Here is a 22139-nt window from a genome sequence, read left to right as displayed (position 1 = left end):
GGCATGAGCCACCGCGCCCAGCCTCAGGTAGTATTTTTTAAGATATGGCTTTTTATTCCCTTCTCTCATAAGGGACTCCAATTATACATTTTTTAAGGCCTTTCCACTGGGTTCCATATGTCTTTTGCACTCTATTCTGTTTCCATTCTTTTTTTTTTTTTTTCATTTTGTGTATTCATTTGGATGCTTTCTAGTAACCATTCTTCCATTTTAAGAATCCTCTGTTCTGTTTTCACTAATCTCCCATTAAGCCTATCTTTTGAGTTCTTAATTTTATTTATTATAGTTTTTAGGTTTAGGATTTCCCTTTGATGGTTTTCTTATGGATTCCAAGTCCCTGGTGAAATTCAGCTTTTTAAAAATTTTACTGTAGTTCATGTGAATTTTTGTTTTTACTATATTAGCCCTATCTCTTGCCAGATTGTATTTCAACTTGTTTCACAGATTGTAATTCACTAGGATCTCTCCTCTTCTTAAGAGAAAATTAAAAGGGAGATGGGATTAAAGCTGAGTGATACTCTAGGAAGCCTTTTTCAAAAAATTTCTTCTTTCATTTATAGAATGTAGGGTTTTGAGGAATGGGATGAATAGAGATGTCTAGGCTTTTGTTGAATACATGGTATTTTGGGCTCTTCTCAATTGTTCCATGTCTTTTTTTTGGGGGGGGGGGTGGTGGGATGGTGTCTTGCTTTGTCACCCAGGCTGGATGGAGTGCAGTGGCAACATCTTGGTTCACTGCAACCTCTGCCTCCCGGGTTCAAGCCATTCTCCTGCCTCAGTCTCCTGAGTAGCTGGGATTACAGGCGCATGCCACCATACCCAGCTAATTTTTGTATTTTTTTTTTTAGTAGAGATGGGGTTTCACCATGTTGGTCAGGCAGGTCTCGAACTCCTGACTTTGTGATCCGCCTCCCTCGGCCTCCCAAAGTTCTGGGATTACAGGCATGAGCCACTGCGCCTGTCCTGTTTTATCTCTTTATAATCACTGTTTTTACTGTAGCTTAATGCCTTGTGTTGAGTTGAGCATCTAAAGCAATTAGGATATTGGTAATGTTTCTGTTTGTGAAATGATTTACCCAATCTTGGCTCACTGCAACCTTCGCCTCCCAGGTTCAAGCGATTCTCCTGCCTCAGCCTCTCACGTAGCTGGGATTGCAGGCACCCGGCACCATACCTGGCTAATTTTTGTATTTTTTAGTAGAGGCAGGGTTTCACCATTTTGCTGAACCTGGTCTCAAACTCCTGACCTCAAGTGATCCACCTGCTTTGGCCTCGCAGAGTGCTGATTTACCCATTCTTAAAGTAACTTTAGATGAGTACATGTTAATAGAATGGGATAGTGTGTCAATGAGCTGTCAGTACTTAAAAAATGCCATTAGAAAGCTTCCTGAACTGGCTGGCCACTGTGACTCACACCTGTAATCCTAGCACTTAAGGAGGCTGAGGCAGGTGGATCATCGGTTGGGAGTTCGAGACCAGCCTGACCAACATGGAGAAACCCCATCTCTACTAAAAATACAAAATTAGCTGGGCGTGGTGGCACATGCCTGTAATCCAAGCTATTGGGGAGGCTTAGGCAGGAGAATCAATTGAACGCGGGAGGCAGAGGTTGCAGTGATCCGAGATCGTGCCATTGCACTCCAGCCTGGGCAACAAGGGCAAAACTCCATCTCAAAAAACAAACAACAACAGCAACAACAAAGAAAGCTCCCTGAACTGGGTGCAGTGGTTCATGCCTATAATCTCAGCACTTTGGGAGGCAAAAGTGGGAGGATCTCATGAGCCCAGGAGTTCCAGACCAGCCTGAGCAACGTGAGACTCCCATCTCTATAAAAAATTTTTAAAAATTAGCCAGGCATGGTAGTGCACACCTATAGTTCCAGCTACTTGGGAGGCTGAGGCAAGATCACTGGAGCCCAAGTGTTTGAGGCTGCAGTGAGCCAAGATGGCACCACTACACTCCAGTCTGAGCGACAGTGAGACCCGATCTCAGATTAAAATGGCTGCATGAACGGTTTTTTTCTTACCTGTGATTTAAAACAAATTCAAAATGAAAAACAGTTATATGGTTTTAGTTTTTCCTTATTTTCTGATGAGTTCTCATGTAAAAACTGCTTATAATAAAGGTTAGATATGATATTCTTTTAACTTAGTTATCTGTTAATGTGTGCAGTAATTTATGTTTACAACATTAATCCTAGGGTTTAAGATACAAAATTATTTTTTAATTATATGATGAAAATTTATATACATTTAGATTGCCTTTATTTATATATATATATATTTTTAGAGATGCAGTGAGTCAGTCTCTTAGCCTTTTTTTTGGGTGGGGGGTGATAAACAAGTAAACATAGAAGAGAGTACCAGTCAATATATATTCAGTGACATTTTATATCTTGGGTTAGGGATTTTTTTTCCCCTCTTAAAGGAGAATTTTTGCTTTTGACCCCCAAAAGAAATCAGTGTAGAAATAAAGATAACTGCAACATTGTCTTTAGCCTTATTTTGAACTCAGGCATATCTACTGAGTACTATCTATTATCGACTGAACTCAGGCCTATCTATCTTTAAAATACTTCCATCTAGATGTTTCAGAAGTACCACAGATTTATACTTGTTTTTTCTGGTGCAGTAGTTATTCTACCCAAGATCATTTTGGGGAAACTCAAACCCTGTGCTGTGTGTGTGTGTGTGTGTGTGTGTGTGGTGTGTGTGTGTGTAAATGAAATTTTTTTTCTTTTTTTTGGGGGGGGGACAGAGTCTCGCTTTGCTGCCCAGGCTCGAGTGCAGTGGCGTGATCTCGACTCACTGCAAGCTCCGCCTCCCGAGTTCACACCATTCTCTTGCCTCAGCCTCCTGAGTAGCTGGGACTACAGGTGTATGCCACCACACCCAGCTATTTCTTTGTATTTTTAGTAGAGACGAGGTTTCACCATGTTGGCCAGGATGGTCTCAATCTCCTGACCTTGTGATCTGCCCGCCTTGGCCTCCCAAAGTGCTGGGATTACAGGCGTGAGCCACCATGCCTGGCCCCTTTTTTTCCGTCTTAAAACCACTTACTGGCTCTGTTACCTGCATGATATCTAAGTCAAGAACTGTGAAAGATCTGAGATTTTGTTATACTTCAAGGCTAACAAGTAGCCTTCCACCATTTCATGGATACTGGCAGAAACCATGAGGCTCACGGGTCAGAAACAAATGAGTTCATTATTCACAGCACAGCAAGCAGCAAGAATATCTGTATGTTTGTATCAGTTCCTCCTTTACACTGCATCCAAAAGAGGTGATGCATATGGGCCATATGGATATCCGCACATCTGGTAGGTTGCATTACAGGAGAGGAATCCCACTCTTGGTTAACTCAGATCTTTTATATTGGGAAGTAAGGTTGCTTGCCCTTTGCCCCTGAGGGAGGTAGATAAATTGTGTAGCTTCCGAAGCTCTAACCAAACCTGCTCTTTGCTCTGGAGGGAGACATTATTTCTTGTTTTTGTTCTTCACCGTTTTAAGTGTACAATTCAGTGGTACTTCAGTACGTTTACAATATTATGCAGCCATCACCACTAATTCCAGAACATTTCCATCACCCCAGTTCGTGCCTTGCTCATAAGACTGAAGAAATGTGAAAGACCCATGGAGAATTGTCTCCTAAAACACACATTATTTGTAAGAGAAAATCATATCTTATATAGATTATATTAATGACAAAGTAGCATGGGAGAGGGGAACAGAAGTGGATTGGACGATTCATTTAAAAGCAGGGATCATTCTAGTTAAGGCACTTGAATGGGCATTGGGTGACAATTGTCATGTCTTTTCTGCTAGATTGTTCCTGATTTTTTCTCTGTGTGCACCTGATTTAATGCTTTTCTTCATCTAGCACATTATCTTTTGTATATCTGACATTGAACATTTGTTTGTTAAACCACCAAAAAGTTTCAAATAAGAGAAATCTGTTTTGACTGTTGGAAGGCAGAGACAGCACAAGATCAGCCTGTTCTGCTGAAGTTGTAGTTCAACCTTAATGAATGTCAAGGAATGAAAGATTGTGCATATGAGGTGTGTAGTATTAGCAGTGTTTGTGAAATCATATACCCAGTAGTACAAAACACTGATTTTGCTGCTTTTGAATGTGCACCTAAAAACATTATTTTTGTGCATTAATAATAGCTAATCAATGTTTGGAACTGAAACTTTTATCTGGAATCGTATAGAGGTAAACAGCATGGATTTACATAGGCTTAGTAGAAGAACTAATTTTAAAATAAATGGTCACATCATAAGACCCAAGTCAGGTTATCAATAAATATTTATAAGTGTCTGTAACGTGCAAGGTCATGTCAGGTAATGTTCAGTAGTCTCCAACTTCAATCTAGAATGGAGATGGCTACCAAAAAGTACCTTTGGATTCCTAGGATGCACAGAGATTGACTCAGTGGGTTTGGTTGTTATCCTAGCATCTGTTTTTTAAAAGATTCATGGGTGCTTCTAAAGCACAGCAGGGTTTCTGAACCTTTGTTTCAGGATAGCGGAAAAACTTAGAGATGAGACATTAAAGCCCTTGTAGTACCAGTCTTCTAACAGCTACCTCCGACCAGTTCTTTGTTTAGCGTAAGGATTACCTTCACTTAGGGACTTTTTGAACTGTCCAGTGTCCTCCTTTGTGCTCTGATTTTCTTCTATTTTGCATTATTCAAGAAGTTGTCATGTTGTTTATTACTGTTTTTATGAGGGGAATGGTGTTAGGAATGAGGGGTTCTCTTTATGCAACACTCCTTGAGGGAATAGGGACAGCCTTCTTTAATCTTCCAATTTCTATTTCCTAAAATCGTGCCTGCCAGCTAGTGTTTGTTGAATGAATAAATTGAATTGAATGAATTGTTATACATTCTAATGAATTTATCCCCCTTATTTTTCTTCCAGTCTTCCTCCTGCCATGCCACAATGATCTTTGCCTAACATGAGATAAAACTTACTTAGCTACTTTTTTACTTGTTGGTAAGCTCAAGTAATACATTCACACTTTCCAGTAAGACACTTGGCCATCTTACTAATTCACTGGAAGAAAAAGAGAGGATATATATAATTAAGGATAGGATCTGACATTATTTGGATGTAGCTCCTGTTAGAAGGGAAAGCAAGCAATAGCATGCATAAATTAGATGTGGCATGGCCCAGGATTTTGTCTTTTGATGAAAGTAGGCCATTCCTTTGGAACTATTTAGTTATGTTACATGAACTCCTGTAGGTAGGGCACAAAAACTAGAAGAATTTTTGGTTTCTAATGGTGTAGTCAGTATTACTAGTAGTGTAGTCAGGTTAACAATTTTTTTTGTTGATGTGTAACCCTCACCAGTGCTAGGAGTATAACCCTCCTATTGATAAATCCAGTTGTTATTTTTTATTTCTTTGCTTGACTCAGAAACATTTGACACAGTTAACTCCAGCTTTTTGTTTTGTTTTGTTTTGTTTTTTTTTTTTGAGATGCAGTTTTAGTCTTCTTGCCCAGGCTGGAATGCAGTGGCGAGGTCTCGGCTCACTGCAGCCTCCACTTCCCGGGTTCAAGCAATTCTCCTGCTTCAGCCTCATGAGTAACTGGGACTATAGGCGCATGCCACCACACCCAGCTAATTTTTTATATTTTTAGTAGAGATGAGGTTTTACCATCTTAGCCAGGATGGTCTCAATCTCCTGACTTTGTGAGCCACCTGCCTCGGCCTCCCAAAGTGCTGGGATTACAGGCATGAGCCACCGCACCTGGCCAACTCCAACTTTCTTGAAACACTATCCCCTTTATTCCTTGTTTTCCTTCCCTCTTCTCTGGTATCCCTAAAATTCATATATTAAAGCCATAACCCCCAATGTGATGGTATTTAGAGATGAAGCCTTTGGGAGGTAATTAGGATTAGATGAAGTCATAAGGGTAGTTCCCACATGATGGGATTAGTGCCTTTATAACAGGAGGTAGCAGAGAGCTAGCGCTCTCTCTTGAGTTTGTGTTTTCACTCAGTCTGTGCCATCTGAGGACACAGCGAGAAGGCAGCCACCTGCAAGCCAATAAGAGAGCTCTCGCTAGAACTTGCCCATTCTGGCATGCTGACCTTGGACTTCCATCCACCTGAATGTGAGAAAATAATTTCTGTTGTTTATAACCACTCGAGTTATGTTGTTTTGCTCTGGCAGCCCCAGCTGACTATTGCACACCCCTTCTCCTTTGCTAATTCCTCTATCACTTCCTGTACCTAAAATACTGGTATTAACATTCTGTTCATTATACGTTTACCTTTCTTCTCATGCTATACTTTTTCTAGGTGATCTATTTCCATTCTCCAGGTACCACCTTTATGACAAGGACTGGTACAATTTGTATTCACATTTTATACCTCTTTCTAAATCTAAATATCTAAATTTCCAGTTGTCCCACAGGACATCCCGCCATGTTTACAGTTAAAGTTTTTTTCCATCCAGTGACTCCATGGAGACATTAATTAGTCCTATTGATTGTATTTCCTTAATATTTCTCACATATATCCACTTTTGTCTCTTTTGCCATGATTTTGATTCAGACAGCTAACTATCCATCCTGGATTGCTCCAACATTTTTCTAATCGACTGACATCAATAGTACTCTTAAATTTATTTATTTATTTCTAAATAGAGTTTTCTTTAAGAGTAGTTTTAGGTTCACACCAACATTGAGTGGAAAGTACATAGTTCTCTTATATATTCTGTCTCCAGAAACACACAGCCTCTCCAACTATTAACATCCTGTGGGACAGTGATAACATTTGTTACAATCTATAAACCTACATTGACACAATATTTTCACCCAAAGTCTGTAGTTAACATTAAGGTTAACTCTTGATGTTGTATATTTTGTGGGTTTGGATGAATGTGTAATAACATGTATCCGCCATTATACTGTAGTACAGAATAGTTCGACTGCATTAAAAATCCTTTGTGCCATCCCTATTCATCTCTGCCTCCTCCCTAACACCTGGCAACTGATCCTTTTATATCTACGTAGTTTTGTCTCTTTTGGAATGTCCTATACATTCCTATGCAGTGTTCCTATAGTTGGAGTAATGCAATATGTAGTTTTTCCAGATTGGATGCTTTCATGTAGTAGTATGCATTTAATATTCCTCCATGCCTTCTCATAACTTGGTAGCTGATTTCCTTTTAGCACAGAATAATATTCCGTTGTCCGGACCTACCACAGTTCACCCATTCACCTATTGAAGGACATCTTGGTTGCTTCCAAGTTATGAAAACTGTGAATAAAGCTTCTAGGAACATCTGTGTGCAAGTTTTTGTGTGGACATAAGTTTTCTATTCCTTTTGATAAATATTCCGGAACGCAATTGCTGGAACCTATGGTAAGAGTATTTTTAGTTTTCTGAGAGTTTATTTTTGGAACTTCCAAACTATCTTCCAGAGTGGTTGTACCGTTTTGTATTCCCATCAGCAGTGAATGAAAGTTTCTGTTGCTCCACAGCTTCATCAGCCTTTGGTGTTGGCAAATTTCCTGATTTGGGCCATTCTAATGGATGCGTAATGGTATTTTACTGTTTTTATTTGCCATTCCCTAATGATATATGATGTTGACCATCTTTTCATATGCTTGTTGTTTGCCTATTTTCTTTGGTGAAGTGTTTGTTCATTTTTTGGCCCATTTTTTAATCTGCTTGTTTGCTTGTCGAGTTTTAAGAATTCTTTGTATGTTTTAGATAACAGTCTTTATCAGATGTCTTTCGCAGATATTTTCTCCCAGTCTGTGGCTTGCCTTCTCGTTTTCTTGATGTTGTCTTTTACAGAGCACAAGGTTTTTGTTTTAATAATGACCAGTTTATCAGTTGTTTTATTTGTGGAGGATGTCATTGCCATTGTACCTAAATAGTCATTTCCATACCCAAGGTCATCTTGGTTTTCTCTTACGCTGTCTTCTAGGTGTTTTATAGTTTATGTTTTACATGTAGGTCTGTAATCCACTCCGAGTCAGTTTTTGGAATAAGTGTAAGGAGTGTGTCTAGATTCATTTTTTTTGCATACGGATGTACATTTGTTCCAGCATCATTTGTTAAAAGGACCATCTTTGCTCCCTTGTATTGCCTTTGCTACTATGCCAAAGATCAGCCAGCCGTATTTATGTGGGTCTATTTCTAGGCTCTCTGTTCTGTTCTGTTGATCACTTTGTCTCTCTCTCTCTCTTTTTTTTTTTTTTGCCAGTACCACACTGTTTTGATTACTGTCGCTTTATAGGTAGTCTTGAATTTGGATACTGTCAGTCCTGCAACTTTGTTCTTTTCCTTCAATATTGAATTAGCTATTCTGGATCTTTTGGCTTTCAGTATAAACTTTATAATGGGTTTGTCAATATTCACACAATAACTTGTTGGGATTTTGGTTGGTATTGCACTGAATCTATGGATCAAGTTGAAAAGAATTGACATCTTAACAGTGTTGAATCTTTCCGTGGAATATCTCTTCACTTATTTAGATTTTCTCCATTTTCTTTCATTAGTGTTTGTATTTTTTCTCATACAGATTTTGTACAAATTTTGTTAGAGTTATAACTCAGTTTTTTGTGGTGCTAATGTAAACGATAATGTGGTTTTTAAATAATGTGTTTTTAATTTGAAACACTTTTTAATCCTTGTCTTGTTCTTAATCATAGCAGGAAAGCTTCTAATTTCTCACCATTAAGTATGATGTTAGCTGTAGGTTTTTTGTAGCTGTTCCTTATCAAATTGAGGAAATTCGGCTCCATTCCTAGTTTGCCGAGAGATTTTTTTTTTTTTTTAAACCAATAATGGGTATTGGATTTTGTGTCAAATATTTTCTTCATCTATTTATATAATTATGAGATTTTTTTTTCCTCAGTCTGTTGATGTGATGGATTAAATTAATGGATGTAATGTTACATCAGTTCTAACATCAATTGTAATGTAATATTTTCAGATGTTAAACTAGCCTTGTGTACCTGGAATAAATCCCACTTGCTTATGGCATATAATTATTCTTTTTTTCTTTGTATTTTTTTTTAAGAGACAGGGTCTCAGTCTGTCGCCCAAGCTGGAGTGTAGTGGCACAATCATAGCTCACTGCATTCTTGAACTCCTGGGCTAATGTAATCCTCCCACCTCATAATTATTTTTACATGTTGCTGGATTTGATTTGGTAAGATTTTGTTGAGGATTGTTGCATCTATGCTTATGGGCAATATTTGTGTGTAGTTTTCTTTTTTTGTGATATCTTTGTTTGGTTTTGGTATTCGTCTAATTGTGGCTTCATAAAATGAGTTAGGAAGTATTCCCTCTGCTTCTGTTTTCTAAAAGAGATTAGAGAGCTGGTATAACTTTGTCCTTAAATGTTTGGTTGAATTCACCAGGAAACTATCTGGGTTTTGTGCTTTCTGTTTTGAAAGGTTATTAATTATTTATTTAATTTCTTTAACAGACACAGGCCTATTCAATTTGTCTATTCTTGTGTGGGTTTTGGCAGATTGAATTTTTTAAAGGAATTTATTCGTTTCATCTAGGTTATCAAATTTTGGGGCATAGGATGTCTTCGTTTTTTAAAATTATCCTTTTAGTATGTATAAGATCTGTAGTGATGTGTCCTCTGTCATATCTGATATTAGGAATTTATGTCTTTTCTCTTTTTTTCTTAGATAGCCTGGATAGAGGCTTATTGATTTTATTGATTCTCTGAAAGATCCAACTTTTAGTTTCATTGTTTTTTTCTTTTTACTTCCTATTTTAGATTTCATTGATTTCTGCTCAAATTTTTATTATTTCTTTCGTTTTGCTTATTTTAGTTTTCTCTTCTGGTTGCTTAAGGTGGAAGCTTAGTATTGATTTTAGATCTTCTTCTCTAATATATACATTCAATACTGTAAGTTTTGCTTTAAGTACTTTCTCTGCATCGATAAATTTTGATAAGTTCTATTTTCTTTATCTATATATTTATAGACAATAGAACTTTGATAAGTTCTATTTCTTTTTCTATATATTTATAGATATAGATCTATAAAACTAAATAGTGTATCTATCAATGTGTGCGTGTGTGTGTGTGTGTGTGTGTGTGTATTTAGAGAGAGAGAGAAAGAGAGACAGACAGGGTCTTACTCTGTTGTCCACACCACAGTGTAGTTGTGCAATCACAGCTCACTAAAGCCTCAACCTCCCTGGCTCGAGTGATCCTCCTGTCTCAGCCTCCCAACTAGCTACAACTACAGACATGCATCACCATGCTCAGCTGCATTTATTTTATTTTTTATGGAGATGGGGTCTCACTCTTTTGCTAAAGCAGGTCTCGAACTCCTGGCTTCAAGAAATCCTCCCACCTTGGCCTCCCAAAGTTCTGAGATTATAGGCGTGAGCTACTGCACCTGGCCTAAAAAGTTTTTTAAATTTCTCTTGAAGTTTCTTTTTTGTCCTATGTATTACAAGTGTGTTGTTCAGTCTTTAAGTATTTTGGAATTTTTGTTTTTTAGCTGTTTGCTGTTAACTTTTAGTTTAATTCTATTTTGGTCTGAAAGCAGACATTCTATGATTTCTTTTAAATTTGTTCATGTGTGTTGTATGGACAAGAATGTGGTCTGTCTTAGTGAATGTTCTGAGTTTATGAAGAATGTGTTGGCTGTTTATAGATATAAGTTATATCCAGTTGAATTGCTATGTAGTTCAACTATGTTCTTACTAATTTTTTTTTTTTTTTTGCCTGTTGGATCTGTCTATTTCTAATAAAGGGATGTTGAAGTTTTCAGCTATAATAGCATATTCATCTGCTTCTCCTTGTAGTTCTATTATTTTTTGCCTCACATGTTTTGCTGATTTGTTATTAGATGAATACACATTAAGGATTGTTCTGTCTTCTTAGACAGTTTACCCCTTTATCATTATATAATACCCCTTTTGGTCTCTGAGAATTTTGCATGCTTGAAGTCTGCTGTGTCTGGAATCAATATAGCCACTCCAGCTTTCTTTGGTTTAGTGTTAGCATTGTACGTCTCTCTTCATTCTTTTATTTTTAAACTATATTTGTTTTTTATGGTAAAGTGGGTTTCTTGTAAACAATATATAGTTAGGTCTCTTTTTTTTATTCATTCAATCTCTGGTCTTTAATTGGTGCATTTAGGCAATTGATGTGTAATGTGATTATTGATATGGTTGGATTAATATCTACCATATTTGTTACTGTTTTCTATTAGTTGCCCTTGTTCTTCATTCCCATTTTTTCTTCTTCTCTTTCATGGCTTTAATTGAGCATTTTATGTTATTTTATCTCTTTTCTTAGACTGTAAAGTTTTTTGGGTTTTTTTGTTTGTTTTTCAGTTGTTAACCCTAAGTTTTGCAATATATTTCTACTTTCAAATAGCCCTGTTCACTTCACAGGTAGTGCAAGTACCTTATAATAACAAAATATTCCTAAGTTATCCTTCCTATGTCCCTTGTATCATTTTTGTCATTCATTTCACTTGTCCACAAACTATAGGTATCAAATACATTGTTCTTCTTATTTTGAACAAACTTTTGTTAGATCAGTTAAAAGTAGGAAAAATTAAAATTTTTATCTTCTTCATTTCTTCTTTCTCTTTCTTTATATAGATCAAAATTTCTGACCTATATTAGTTTTCTTCTTTCTGAAGAACTTTAAACATTTCTTGTAAGGCACGTCTACTGGCAACAAATTCCTTACTTTTATTTGAGAAAATTTTTCTCCTTCACTTTTGAAGGATGTTTTTGCAGGATATAAAATTATACATTGGTGGGTTTTTTCTCTCAGTAATTTAAATATTTCATTTCACTTTCTTTTTGCTCACATGGTTTCTGAGGAGAAGTTAATGTAATTCTTGCTCTTCTGTAAGTAAGGTGGTCCCCACCCCTCGACATGTGACTTCTTAAAGGTTTTTGAAAAATCTTTGATTTTCTACCTATGTGTAGCTTTTTTTGTTTGTTTGTTTGTTTTTACATTTATTCTGCTCAGTGTTCCCTGGGCTTCCTGGATGTGTATCTGACATTAATCTGGGGAAATTCTCAGTGAATATTTCTTCAAATATTAGTTCTGTTCTCTGTGTGGTTTTATTATTGTTTTTTAAATCTAGTCCAGTATTTTGTTTTTATAAAGCTTTCTTTATCCTTGCATTTCATTTTTGGAAGTTTGTATATACATATCCTTAAGTGCAGCGATTCTTTCCTCAGCTGTTTTCAGTTGACTAATGAGCCCATCAGATGTAATCTGTATTTCTGTTACAGTGCTTTTAATGTCTAGCATTTCTTTTTGATAGCATTTCTTTTTGATTCTCGCTTAGAATTTCCATCTCTCTGCTTACATTACTCATCGTTTCTTACTTGTTGTCTACTTTGTCCATTAGAATCCTTAACATGTTAATCGTAGTTTTTAAAAAAAATGCTGGTCTGATACTTCTAGTGCTTCTGCCACATTTGACTTTGGTTTTGATGTGTACTCAATTTCTTCAAACTGTGATATTTCCCTCTTAGTAGGCCTTGTAATCTTTCTTTGATAGCCAGACATGATATACAGGATAAAATGAACTGCAGTAAATGGGGCTTTAGTGATATACTGGTAAGGTGTGGGGAAGAGTATTTGAAGGAGAGTTCCATGGTCCTATGATTAGGTCTCAGTCTTTTAGTTTGTCTTGGACTGTGAACTTCACAATTTTCTCCCCTTAGGTGGGACAGGATGGCTAGACGAAGCTGGAGTTTTTTATTTTCATTCTCCCATAGGAAAGGCTAGAGAGGGCTAAAGTTGGGTATTTCTCTTCTTCTGGATCAGTTGGTCTCTAATAAAACCTCAATAACATAAGCTCTGGGAAAACATTTTCTCTTGAGGAGCAGTCCTTTTTAAGAAGAGAGCGCTCTAGTGTATTTCACAATGGGTATTTTTCCTTCCCCCTGCCTGAAGCACAGGGGGATTTTTCTCAGATCTTCACTGTGAGAAGCTGGTGTAGTTCCTGAAGATAAAACTCACAAATGTGTGAGGGACCCCGCTCTACGACTCTCAGACTTGTCAAACACTGAACCCCCAGCAGTTTGTTAATTACATTTCCGGTTTTCCTACCCTGGCACTGGCTCTCATGGAGGTTTCTCTTTGTGGATTTCTGCTCCAGAAAGTTGTGATTTTCTGTACCTGGGTTGTCTGTCTCTCCAATTTTGGGGGCAATGATTTGCCCTGTGACCTTACTAATATGATGGATCTAAGAAGAGTTGGTTTTTCAGTTTGTTCAGCTTTTTACTTACTCTTAGGACAGAGTGAAGACTTCCAAGCTCTTAACATTCTGGGCCAGAAATTGGACCAATACTGTCCTTTTATTGTCTCTTCTCTACACTGCAAGCAACCATGGTGTTTCTCAAAAACACAGATGTGATTAGGTCATGTCTGTAGTTGAAACATCTCATTAACCGTAGCGTAAAATCCAAACTCCGTGATTTGGATAACAAGGTCTTTGTTATTCAGCCTTGGTTTATTTTTCTATACTATCTTTTATGTTTTCACTTTACTGTTATGCTGAGCCATTGTGCACTTTATCCAGTTTTTAGTATCCTGTGTTCTCTTTCTTTCCTTCCTTTCACCCTTTATTTGCCTGATACCCACCAAGTTTTTAGGTTTTACCTTAGAAACCATCTTTCTTATGACAGCCCACCTTGACTCTCCTGAGACCAGTCCATATCACCTTCCTGAGTTTTTTCTGGTATAGAATCACAAGTGATTCTCAGAGTAGATACAATTAAAGGCCTCTGATGTAATTTATTGGCAGCCTGAAATATTTACTATGCTTGTAGTAATTATGAAAGACCTCCTAAAGCTTTTGCCAACTGTGTTTCTACTTGACAGTTAAACTCTCATGTGGAAAAGTTATATTATGGAGAATCTTTTGAAGGGTGTTGATAGTGTTTGGCTCTGCGTCTCCACCCAGATCTCACATCAAATTGTAATCCCTGTATGTTGGAGGATCTAAGAAGATCCTCATGGTGGGAGGTGATTGGATCATGGGGGCAGATTTCCGCCTTGCATTTCTCATGATAGTGAGTGAGATCTTATGAGATCTGATGATTTAAAAGTGTGTGGCACTTACCCCTTCTTGCTCTCTCTCTCTTTCCTCCTGCCATGTGAAGAAAGTCCTTGCTGCTTCTTCTCCTTCAGCCATAATTGTTAGTTTCCTGAGGTCTCCCGGTCATGCTTGCTGTTAAGTGGAATTGTGAATCAATTAATACTGTTCTCTTCATAAATTACCCAGTCTCAGGTAGTTCTTTATAGCAGTGTGAGAACGGTGTAATACAGACATAGAATCCATTTGTTTATAGTGTTCAATGTTTATTCTTACGTACAGTCAAATAAGCAAATTTGTGTACTGACAGAGTAGCTACTTGCACGAATTAGTGCCCGAAACAGTTCTCATTGACTTTGCAAGTACTCTTTAGTCCCATATATTTTAAATACTGGAGAAAACCATGTAAATTAATAAATTAGCATAGTGATTTGTATGACTACCTCGTGTGCATTTGATTAGTGTGAGTTAGCAGCTACTCTCCTGTGGATGCACTAAGTCAAATTTTTGAACTTATAATGCATGTTGAGGTCTAAATACTGTCATTTAGAGGTGCTGATTACCTTATTATTAAATATATTACATGATGATTATACTGAGGTACCCTTCTTTGTCACAGGTGCTAACAAAGCTATTGGGTGTGTGTCTCCTTCTACTTTACGTCCTCTTCCACCTAAGTGCATCTGATTGAATTTACATGTTTAATACACTTACAATGCTGTGTTACTCTATAGTTGTCCACTCAGTTCTTTATTACGTATTTATCAATTCCAATTGGTCTTGGAGGAAATCTAAGCTATTGCTAATGAGAATTGTTTTGCACATTTTGATTGTGTCATACAGGGTTTTGTTCATTAGTAGGATCTGTTGAGTTTACTTCTTTTTTGGGGGAGGGGTGGGGACAGGATCTCACTCTGTTCCCCAGGCTGGAGTGCAGTGGCATGATCTCTGCCTACTGCAACCTCCACCTCCCAGGTTCAAGATATTCTCATGCCGCGGCCTCCTGAATAGCTGGGATTACATGTGCATGCCACCACACCTGACTAATTTTTTAAATTTTTTTTTTAGTAGAGATGGGGTTTGGCCATGTTGGCCAGGCTGATCTTGAACTCCTGGCCTCAAGTGACCCACCTGCCTTGACCTCCCAAAGGTTTACAGGTGTGAGCCACTGCGCCTGGCCCAAGTTTATTTCTTAAAAACTTTAGTAATTTTTTTGTGGTCAAAGGACATGAAGTTAAAATAAAGGATAGTGTGTTTAGAACTGACTTTGTAATTAACTTGATACATAAACTAATGGAAAAAACCTAGCATGCTTTCTTTGCCTATTTCTCAAAAAATGGGGATTGTGGTGATTACCTACCTTCTGATGTATTTTAAAAATATTCTTAATATTTATGAAGAAACATGAGAAATATCCTGGTTGTTATGGATGTGTAATGAGTTTTTTATTTCACATAGACTTTAGGTTTCATGAGAGGAATGAGTTTGCATCTTACTCAGTTTTTTATTCCTAATTTCTGTCAACATATTTACCATGCAGAATATAAACATTGATTGAACAATTCTCTATGTATTTGATGAACTATTTTAAATAATCTTATATCTTGTTTTTCAGTGCTTTTATTTCTGACATTTACTTAAATATTTTAGTTTTGGAATGAAAATGAACATGGTTGATGACAGAGGAAAATAAATGATTTGAATACAGTTTGTTTTGGGATATGATAATACAGTAAAGTCTCAAAGGCATACTTCATATTTGAAAATAGACATGGTTTTTCTTGTTATAGACTACAGAACCTTTAAAAATTAATCGATATAGTATTTGAAGATAGGTTAAAGATATTTTTTAAACTGTATTTTCAAAATCAGTTCTTTAGGTGCTGGGAATGTGGCTGATCGTGTTTTGGCTCAGCTCTTAACAGAAATGGATGGGATTGAACAGCTAAAGGATGTGACCATTTTGGCAGCTACTAACCGACCAGATAGGATAGACAAGGTAAGAGAGAAGGCATTGTGGATATTATAAAATCAAGAACTGGTTCGTTTGATTTTGTCAGGTTTTTGTTTTTGTCAGATTACTTTCTAATCGGTATTTCATTTAGAGGATATTGAAGAATGTGAAGCAGGTTCACTGTGGACTGGTTACCATTTTGTCTGAGTCTGGTAAGACAGAACATTCTTGCATACAAGTTATACGAAGCAAGTTTACCACTTACAGATAGGCAGCAAGATACAACAGAAGCCTAGGATTCGTTGCAAGCCAGTCTCTCAAGATTCAGGAAAGCTGCCCAGGGTGAATGGAATCTTGACTGCATGTGCCCCACTTGCAGTGCAGCTGAGGGCCTCTGGAAGGCACCCTGTTCTGGGTTTTATACACTGAGGATGTGAGACTCACTGGGCTAAAGTGTTGGAGTTTCTAGGGGAGGACTGGAGTAGAACCTGGGCTGTTCCAACCAGTCCCTCCCTGTCTCAGGATGTTGCATGTCCTGCACATGCTGCAGTTATTCTTGAGAGCTATGAGGGGGGAGAGAGAACTGGGTCATTCCAAGACCACCCAGAGAGCTGTCCTACAAAGGATCTTAAACTAAAGGAAATTAAGAGAACAAAGGAAAGCTTTTATTTACATTTTTATTTCTTATGGTTCAGTAAGGACCATTTCTTGTGAGTCATAACTCTTCAATATCTACTCCTCCATCTTGTATCTTACTTATAACATATTTCTCTAGAGAATTGAAGTTTTAGATTTCTTTGGAATTCTTTGTTTCATCTAATGTATTCTTCCAGAGTTTTCAACATTTTCATCTATATGAAGGTACATTCTAGCTATTTAGCAAGTACTAGTTAGACTCCAGTTACCATCAACACAGTAACTTTGAAGAAGTACTGTCCTGATTGTTGTTTTTAAAGCAATTAGAATAAAAATAATGGATTCTTCTATTTTTTTAAAGAAGTTACTCAGGCTGTTACATTAAATTAAGTAGTATAGGTGCAAAGCCAATCCTTTATTTATTTATTTATTTTTATTATACTTTAAGTTCTAGGGTACATGTGCAGAACATGCAGGTTTGTTACATATGTATACATGTGCCCTGTTGGTGTGCTGCACCCATCAACTCATCAGCACCCATCAACTCATCATTTACATCAGGTAGAACTCCCAATGCCATCCCTCCACCCTCCACCCTCCCCACAATAGGCCCCGGTGTGTGATGTTCCCCTTCCTGAGTCCAAGTGATCTCATTGTTCAGTTCCCACCTATGAGTGAGAACATGCGGTGTTTGGTTTTCTGTTCTTGCGATAGTTTGCTGAGAATGATGGTTTCCAGCTGCATCCATGTCCCTACAAAGGACACAAACTCATCCTTTTTTATGGCTGCATAGTATTCCATGGTGTATATGTGCCACATTTTCTTAATCCAGTCTGTCACTAATGGACATTTGGGTTGATTCCAAGTCTTTGCTATTGTGAATAGTGCTGCAATAAACATACGTGTGCATGTGTCTTTATAGCAAAAGCCAATCCTTTTAAACTGTTATTACCACTTTTTCCCTAGGTCATAATTTAATAAAGGAGTTCAGTAATTTAAGTGCCTCATTTATATCTAATATGTAATATTTTATAAGGATTTAAGTTGAGTAAACATTTGCTCTCAGAGCATGAACCAGTTTCCCTTTTTTGTTGTTGTTAGCATTATTGCCTTGTGTATGACTTCATGAGCTACTTTCTTCCTGTATACATATACACATACTTTCAGTTTTAAAAAATGTGATTTTTAAAAAAGACCCCTTTGAATGTAACTATTATGTGGCAAGAAAACCTTGCTTTGGTTAGGTATTTTGCTATGTGGTAAAGATCCTTTGGTTAAATGAAGGAAAGCTTTGGACCTTAAAAAAGAAATTCCCTTACTGATGCGGTATTTTATTAGAAGATAGGTGAGTTCTCAGTATTTATAGAAACTGGGTTGGTGTTAAGGCATCTCTGAAGTCTATACAAAGTATAAGACTGTATCTTAACAAGGACTGTAGAAACTGCTGAAAGAGCCTTAAAGTTTACCTAATTCTGCCTCTGGTTTCACAAATAAAGGTGCTGAATCAAAAATCTTCTCCTGGTAAGAATTCATTGTATTTTTATGATATTTATTTCCTGGTTTCCCTGTGGTTAATAAGCTCTAAAATGTCTTAGGATTTTTGTCACTACAGCCTAATCTGATAATAGCCTTCTTTGACTTCCTAATGTTGGATGTCCTCGATATTAGATATATTTCTTGAAGTAGGATGTAAGGCTTACAATAAACTTAACTGCATTTTTCTAAATCAAGCTGTCTGACTTGCCCTGTTTAGTGCTTGCATTGTTGTTTTCTTGCTGTGTAACAAATTACCCCAAATTTAGCAGCTTCACACCCATTTGTTAGTTCACATTTCTTAGGTTAGAAGATGGGCACCTTATGACTAGTTTGTCTGCTCAGGATTTAAACTAAAGACCGAAAACACAGTGTTGGCTAGAGTGCATTCTCATTAGGAGTTCATGTTTCTAAGCTCACATGATTGTGGCACAACTCACTTGTGATTGGGGCTGAGGACTAAAGACAATTACCTTACCTGATGTCAGCTAGGAGCCACTCTCAGCTCCTAGAGACTACCCACATTCCTTGCCACACAGCCTCCTCCACCATCAGAAACAGTAATGGAAAACTCCATTATGTTTTATCCCTGTCACACTGCAAATTTCCTTTGCCAGGAAAAGCCCTGTCCTTCTGGAGCGCTCATCTGATGAGGTTAGTCTTACTGAGAAAAAATCTCTGGACCTTGAAGTCAGCTGATTCAGGATCCTGCAAAAGCCCTTCACAGTAGCACCTAGATTAGCATTTGATTGAATAAGTGGGAGAAGGTATGTTTCTATCAGGGTGATACAGGACAGGCCGGCCCCAGAATTGGGGCATAGCCTAGGAGGGTTCTTGGCTACACCCAGGAAAGAATTCAAGAGCCTGATGGTGGTGTTAGACAGCAATCTTTTATTGATTGGTACTGCCCCTTGTAGTGCAGGGCTGACTCATAAGCAGTGCACCCAGAGTTGGCAAGTTATGGGCTTTTGGCAACTGTATTTATACTCACTTATGCCTACTTTCATTTACATGTAAATTAAAGGGTGAGTTAACACAAATTGAGTCTACAAAAGGGTAACTTCTGGGTCACTGCCATGGAAAGGGGTGGTAACCTTTGAGTCGCTGCCATATTTGTTTACTGCCATGGTTCTGGTGGCAATGTCTTATGCCAATGAGCATTGAGCTCCGCTAGAGATCGCTTTTATTGCCATCTGCTGGCTTTGGCCAGTTTCTTCACTTTGCCCCATCTGGACTAGATCTTGTTTTGTTCAGCAGAGTTTTCACCAGAAAACAAGTCCTATTGGTCTCCTACCTCATCCCCCGCCTCAGATTAGAAACTCCTCCTTAATCTTAAAGGGCTGCAGATGGGCACAGGTCTATCTTCTGTAAGTGCTTCCTGCTGATTTTATAAACATAGGCACTGCCTAGCATGGGAGGAGTAAAAATCTCCAGATACCTGATGTAAGGAGCCCAACAGCAGGATGTTTTCATTTTCTGGGTCAGAAGATAAGATGAATTGGAAGCCTTGTGCCAGCATCATCTTTATGTTGACTTTAGAAGATAAAAACTTTACTAGGAGGTTAAACAAGAAAATTATAATTAGAAGGAAGAGAAAACTTAATGCTCCTATGCCCACCCACAGCATCACATTATTTATCTGTGTGTTTGTGAAATAATAGCTTTAAGTCTTCTAGAGGTTTGTAAGGATTACTTATGGTGTCTTCCTCTTATGCCTGCAGGGACTTACAAGAAACAGGTTTAATCCTGGACAGCTGTACCCAGCTAGTGATCCTCTAATGTTTGGTAGCAGTGGAGGTCCTTAATAATACCTGATAGGGGTCCTTCCATTTTGGATTGTAATTGATCATCAGGGGATCTTTCTTTTTAAGTTTTTACTAAGACTAAGTCTGGTTAAACAGAGGAACTCTTTTTTTCTTTGTGGGAAAGGACAACATTTTATTTTCATAATTTTGAAAGGCCTTTTGAACCTGGCCTAAATTCCAAGAGCAGGGGTGGCATAGTGAAGTATGTCCAACTCACTATTTCCCATCATGGCCTGAATTAGTTTTTTAGGTTTCTGTAGGATTTCCTTTGGCCAGGGAACTTACAAGTCAAAAGACTTATAGCCAATTAAATATTTTAGGCCAGAGAGGAATGGAGGTGGCTTAAAACTATTTTAAGCAATATAGGAGTCAAATATTAAAAGCTAAAAATAAGTTTATATATCAAGAAAAACCAAGAGCATCAAATCAAGCTATACTTGGGGGAAACAGTGTTCCTGTAGACCTCTGAGGCAAAACACTTTAGTATCAGGCCATAACAGCAGTCAGAACCAGAGAAGAAACAAGTCACAGGAGCTGACAAAAAAGCTAAAGGAGAGAGTTACACAAATCTGAGAAGCTTTCAAAAGACATAAATCACAGAATTGAAAAGCAAAAATTCTAGTAAGTTAGCAAATTAATACCTTAAGCAAAGCTGGCTCTAACACCTAGACCATTTTCTAGAAAGTCTACCACAAACAGTTTTCCTTCGGTCATACTCAAAATTCTCCTCACAAATTCCCTTTCACAAACCCCATTATCACCCACACATACCATCCTTGACATGTCTGAACCTTGTGACCTGTCCTACACCGTCTCCCTCTCAAACACCCAGTTACTTTACTCTAGGACAAGAATCCACCATACAGGGTCCCTCATACAAAATCACTTTCTTTATATTCCTCCCCCACCACACACAAAATATATATATATACACACACATATGTGTGTATATATATGTGTGTATATATATATATCTTTTATCCATGCTTTCCTCACATCCCTCTTTTTATTCACTGATTCCCTCTTATTTTGAACCATTGCCTAAATGTGCTGCATATATTCTGTAGTTACGGTGGGGAAAGTGCTTTCAGTATTTAGTGGTAATTGTAAAAAAGTTTAATATTTAATTCATTTCTGTTTCAGGTAGAACTCCATGTGGAATGTGAATTTTTTTAAACTATAGTTTTGTTACTACTGAGATGATATATACTATATCAAAAGTGTATGTCCTTGTCAAGTCCTCTAAAGTTTGTGAAATACAAGAGAATATGCAGTAAAATTTTAAGTCTTATTTCCTTTCCAGTTACTTTTTCTCTGAAGAACTACTGTGGAACATTATTTATATTGTTTAATAGTACTATAAAGTTGTTTCCACACTTGTGTAATTAGCACATAATGTTCAAACTGTGCCGTGAATGTGCCGGTAGAAACAAAACAATTTTAAGGACAATTGAAACAACAACATCCTGTTATGAAATAGACACAGTTTTTACCATCTTTATTGTCTGGAGGAAACTGTAGTAGGAATAAAAGAGGTGACAAAGAGTTAAAGTACATTTTATGTTTTGAGGCTAAAACTGATTTTAAAAAGACCATTGTAGGGTCAAAGAAATATATATATAGTATAATTTTGGCTACATTAAATCCAGGCATTTGGCCTTTTAAATTAGCTAGCATATTTTACAATCTTGTTGCCTGTTACCCCACAACCTCTATGTTATGATAATTTTAAGTTAGTATGTTAAAACAAGGAGAAATCCTGGACTGTCACAGAAGTGAAATTGATATCATTGTGTTACCCATGTGTTATGCATATTTAGTGTCTCTTTTTGACAATATTTCAGTTTCATGTCTTCTGGGGAGACTAAAGCCAAAGTTTCTTGGGGATTCTGGTGTTTCAGCAAAGAAAGTGAGACACATAGCCCAAAAACTTCATTATTTTACTCCTTGCTATGTCACATTTCCATGTCAGACTCATTCGCTGTGATGTAGCACACTAGGGTGAGTGAAATAATTGCTTGTGATGTCCCTAAGTCGCCTAGGCTTTTTCCTACCTCCTGCTTAGATAGTGAAGAGAAGTTAAAGTTGCATCCTCTAGTGTTCATTTTGCGTAAGAGTAACAGGATGTGGTAGGACA

The 22139-nt window shown here is 37.4% G+C and overlaps 1 protein-coding gene across 2 annotated transcripts in view; it reads left to right on the top strand.

Annotated features, from left to right (window-relative positions):
- The window catches only part of SPATA5 (spermatogenesis associated 5), a 362495-nt gene that overhangs the window by 123364 nt on the left and 216992 nt on the right, over positions 1–22139 (top strand). For both annotated transcript variants that reach the window (XM_011978251.1, XM_011978252.1), the window contains exon 14: positions 15947–16073. In XM_011978251.1, coding sequence (XP_011833641.1) covers positions 15947–16073 — 127 coding nt within the window. The remainder of the gene's footprint in view (positions 1–15946; positions 16074–22139) is intronic.

This window comes from Mandrillus leucophaeus, unplaced genomic scaffold, assembly GCF_000951045.1.
Source record: "Mandrillus leucophaeus isolate KB7577 unplaced genomic scaffold, Mleu.le_1.0 Scaffold191, whole genome shotgun sequence".
In the NCBI taxonomy this organism is placed as follows: domain Eukaryota; kingdom Metazoa; phylum Chordata; class Mammalia; order Primates; family Cercopithecidae; genus Mandrillus; species Mandrillus leucophaeus.
This window is presented reverse-complemented; position numbering and strand designations above follow the sequence as displayed.